General features: G+C 44.6%; 1 protein-coding gene across 1 annotated transcript; it reads left to right on the top strand.

Moving 5' to 3' along the window:
• Window positions 1-9: 9 nt before the first annotated feature.
• Window positions 10-1,463, top strand: HOXD13 (homeobox D13). Its single transcript, XM_015562001.1, has 2 exons — window positions 10-376; window positions 1,093-1,463. Exons 1-2 carry the CDS (start codon window positions 13-15, stop codon window positions 1,341-1,343), a joined length of 615 nt encoding a protein of 204 aa, XP_015417487.1. The 5' UTR covers window positions 10-12; the 3' UTR covers window positions 1,344-1,463.
• Window positions 1,464-4,167: the final 2,704 nt, after the last annotated feature.

Here is a 4,167-nt window from a genome sequence, read left to right as displayed (position 1 = left end):
TACAGCTGCCGCATGTCGCACGGTATGGGCTTACAGCAGAATGCTCTCAAGTCGTCGCCGCACTCCTCGCTGGGAGGATTCCCGGTGGAGAAGTACATGGACGTGTCGGGCCTGGCAAGCGGCAGCGTACCGGCCAACGAGGTGCCGGCGCGAGCCAAGGAGGTGTCCTTCTACCAGGGCTACACGAGCCCCTACCAGCACGTGCCTGGCTACATCGACATGGTGTCTACCTTCGGCTCCGGGGAGCCTCGGCACGAGGCGTACATCTCCATGGAGGGCTACCAGTCCTGGACGCTGGCCAACGGGTGGAACAGCCAGGTGTACTGCGCCAAAGACCAGCCACAGGGCTCCCACTTTTGGAAATCATCCTTTCCAGGTAAGGACACTGGGGGAGCAGGGGGGATGAAGGGAGAACAGGAGGGAGGGAAAGAAGGAAAAGAAAGGACTTGGAGTGCATGCCCCTCCTTGCCCAACCAGGGGTAACCCAGTTAGTGTGAACTCTGTAAATTCCTCCTTGGATTTAAACTCTCTCACAGCCCTTTTCATTTTATGTACGGATACAGGCCTTTTTTTCTCTCCTAAAGTTGAATGTCTTTGCTTGCCCTTTGCTCAGTCGGGGCCGCGGTTCCCCCTCCCCAAAGAGGTGTCACAGAGTTGCGCCCTACTTTTCAAGGACGTGAATGCCCCAGAGTAACCACTAAAGCTCACAAGTTTCAAACACAGGAACACAAGAAATTGAAGCCTGGACAAACAGCCTGCATTTTTTTAAAAAGTCTGTGTATGGTTTGTATGTGCGTAACCGGTATTTGCTGAAACTGTCCTTATGAACGTCCCCAATAACCACGCCATAAAAAAATCGCAGGCTTGTTAAGATGCCGGTTTGAGAAACCATGAAGATCCATCAAATAGGCCTTCACTTTGAAGTGTAAATAATCTTTCTTTAATAACATGTAAATAATGTCTGTAAATAATAAAAAAATATCCGGCTTTCTTTAGTCCCTGTAGCCCCTCCAAACATACACACACACAGTCCCCAAGTAGGTGCTGTAGATATTCTGGTCTAATTTTTCCCGTGCTATTTTTTTATACCAGGGGATGTGGCTCTAAATCAGCCAGACATGTGTGTCTACCGTCGTGGGAGGAAGAAGAGGGTGCCCTACACCAAACTGCAGCTCAAAGAACTGGAGAACGAGTATGCCATTAACAAGTTCATTAACAAGGACAAGAGGCGGCGGATCTCGGCTGCCACGAACCTATCCGAAAGACAAGTGACCATTTGGTTTCAGAACCGGAGAGTGAAAGACAAGAAAATCGTCTCCAAGCTCAAAGATACTGTTTCCTGATGTGGGCCAGATTGGCCACAGAGCGTTTAAATGCTTTCCGTTGTCTCCAAAAGACCTTTGGAAAGACTTGAATATGTATTTAATTCCCTCCACCCCCCTGCCAGGAATGGCACATTTTGTGAATTGTTTTTCTCTCTTCCCCTTATCTTGCTCTAAAACTTTTTGCTATCCAACCTGACTTTGTAGTTCTGTTTCTGTTTCTTACTTGTTTATTATTGATTTTGTTCTTTTCTAGGTTTGTTTTTTATGACTTTTTAATGTTCTGTTTCTCCCTCCAGGCCAGTATAAAGGACTTGAAGTATTTTTGAATACCCTTCCCTGCCCCAATGAATTTCAGAAGTGCCATTCTGATTTTAGGGATTTATTTTTTTTAAATCACTTTAAATGCCTGTTTCCAGCACTGATTATCTTCATAATCCATCCGGGCAAAAAGTTTGTAGTCATTCATATCCTGTGACTGGGTAATTGAATAATTACCTCTCAGCAGTTGCCTTGAAGCAAGTGAAAACAGCTCTAGGCAGGCAGTGCTCTAGGGTCACTGGGAATGTCTAAAGAGAGGAGGCTGGAGGTACTGTGATGGCTTTAAAAGCCACCTTATTAAATAGAGTTTGTATTGATATTGGGATGAAGACAATCTATTCGACTTGGGGTCTTTCACTTGCTGTTGTAGTTGTATGTGTTTAATACACCTTGTAGACATGTGCTTTGATAATCTTTAATTTGAAAATAATGTGTCCTCGTGGATGCCTTTATTACTCCAGCTCTAGATGCAAATATTTCAATGGCTGCAATTGTCAGAGGTATCTAAATGTGGATGACCTAAATGCAACCCTCTCCTTGGCTTCCAGTCTATGGGACTAGAATTGAGGCCATCTCCTCCATCCCCAGGAAAAAAAAGGCTAAATTAATATGACCATGATTGGGAATTTTTACCCAGAACCCACTGAAGAATTTGACTATCTGAACAAATGTATTGTGCCTCTCTCAGAGCTATAAAACATCTAACAAATGCAAAAATTGTGGAGCTCTAAGGTTCAAGAAGAAGAAGAAAAAAAGATGTTTCTGAAAGTGATAACTACTTTTAAAGTGCTGCATATTTATGTGACTGAGAGATTATTTTTGTAGATGAAATGTCTGTGAGCTGGGATACATGAGCAGTGCTTCAGGCATTTAAATATCACTTTTTACTCCTAGGGAGATGCAAATAAACAGAACTCTTATTTCCTCTGAGTCTTTATACATTTGTTTTCTTTCCTAAGGTTATGTTGCCTCTAGAAACTATTCTTATTTATTATAAAATTTTGTTATCCAAAACACTATGATGTTTCCTATGGGTGATGAACACTCAACACCATCTCTGGAAACCCCCTCCTCCCCACTTCTGCCACTCCTCCCACTTCCCATGGCTTTAACATAAACAGTGATGACTTTAAATGAGGATATAACTTGTGGTGTCTAAAATGATATTTTTTTTACCAGACCACCTCAAAAACATCTCCAATAAAATTTTACTTCTCTGTGAACATTATCAGTTTATTCACACAGTTTTATTTTTAAAATCAATAGGTATGTGCCTGGGTACAGAAAAACATGCTCACTTGGAGGTTTTCTTCTTAGAAAGGCTGTTATAAATATCTATCTACTCTAGGAAGGTCTTGAAATTAGACATACCCATATTTGGCCATTGAAAAGGAAACATTTCAGCTTTTGCCTTATCGCCTTCTCTCGGCTGCCTGCACACAGCAGTTGAGGACTGAAACCATAATTATACACCCTAAACCTCTGGACCCAAATTTTTAGGCATTGAGAACTTTCTCTTTGCCTCTCAGGGAAGTGGTCCTTTAGGAATGGGGTGCCTCTTCATTGTTAACACCCAGGCACAATCAGTTTAGTGGTTGCTAACTTTTTGGAATGTAAGCTTGATACAGATGCTTAAAACCTCACACAGTATGTAAACTCTTCTGGTGGGAGGGCTCCTTTAGGGATCTTCCAGAGAAAGCGTAGAGAGCTGACGTTCCAAGCTACTTTCGTTTTCTCTGGCACTGCTTGATTTCTCTCATATCTTGCAACTGATTGTGGGGTGGTCAACCTGGTTTAAAAAATGAGTCTCTCTCTCTCTCTCTCTCTCTCTCTCTCACACACACACACACACACACACACACACACACACACTGAAGGAGGAGGAGGTGGGAGAAGCGGAGAAGGAAAAGGGACCACGATTCAATCTCTGGAGAAGAAAGAACCCCTGAAAATGGGGCCACAACATGCCCGACCTTCCACTTTGGGGAGAATTACTAACATTTTCTGTTTTTCTCATAAGAGGTGTTTTCATCCGAAACGGGCCTGTTTTCCCTTCTCCATCGTCGTTCTCCTCACCTTCTTTTTTGTAACTTCCAGATTCAGGGGCCCGTACTCCATTTCCTGGGTCCATTTCTCAGGTTTCCTGTAAGAATGAGTGGATGCGGGGGGGATTGCCTCGAGGTTTTCCTTTCATCTGTAGTTTCCCTCCGCCTAAGAGAATGGGAGGTTTGCTGAAGATTAAAACTGCGCTTAAACGCTCTCCCGGCGGAATTTGAATTGACGGCTAAATCAATAACAGATGAAGATTCGGTTATTTATATGAATTCCTTTTATATTCCGAAGGGAGGAGGGAGGAGAGGAGCCGGTCGGTGGGCTAAGTGCAGGAAAGGAGGCCCGCGGGACGCCGGCAGCGCTGGGAGCTTCGGGGAGAGGCCTTGCCTTCGGGTGCAGACGGAGAGCGCCCCCGAAACCCGGCAGGTCCCGAGCGCCACGGTGGAGGATCGAGGCCGCGCGACTGCGCGTG

The sequence above is a fragment of the Myotis davidii genome, unplaced genomic scaffold (genome assembly GCF_000327345.1).
Source record: "Myotis davidii unplaced genomic scaffold, ASM32734v1 scaffold370, whole genome shotgun sequence".
In the NCBI taxonomy this organism is placed as follows: Eukaryota; Metazoa; Chordata; class Mammalia; order Chiroptera; family Vespertilionidae; genus Myotis; species Myotis davidii.
Note: the sequence above shows the minus strand (reverse complement) of the source record. Positions and strands in the feature narration are given on the sequence as shown.

Coding starts and splice junctions, on each gene's coding strand:
- HOXD13 (XM_015562001.1), top strand. CDS start 13: ATGTCGCACGGTATGGGCTTACAGCAGAATGCTCTCAAGTCGTCGCCG. Junction 377..1,092: donor TTGGAAATCATCCTTTCCAG/GTAAGGACACTG, acceptor TTTTTATACCAG/GGGATGTGGCTCTAAATCAG.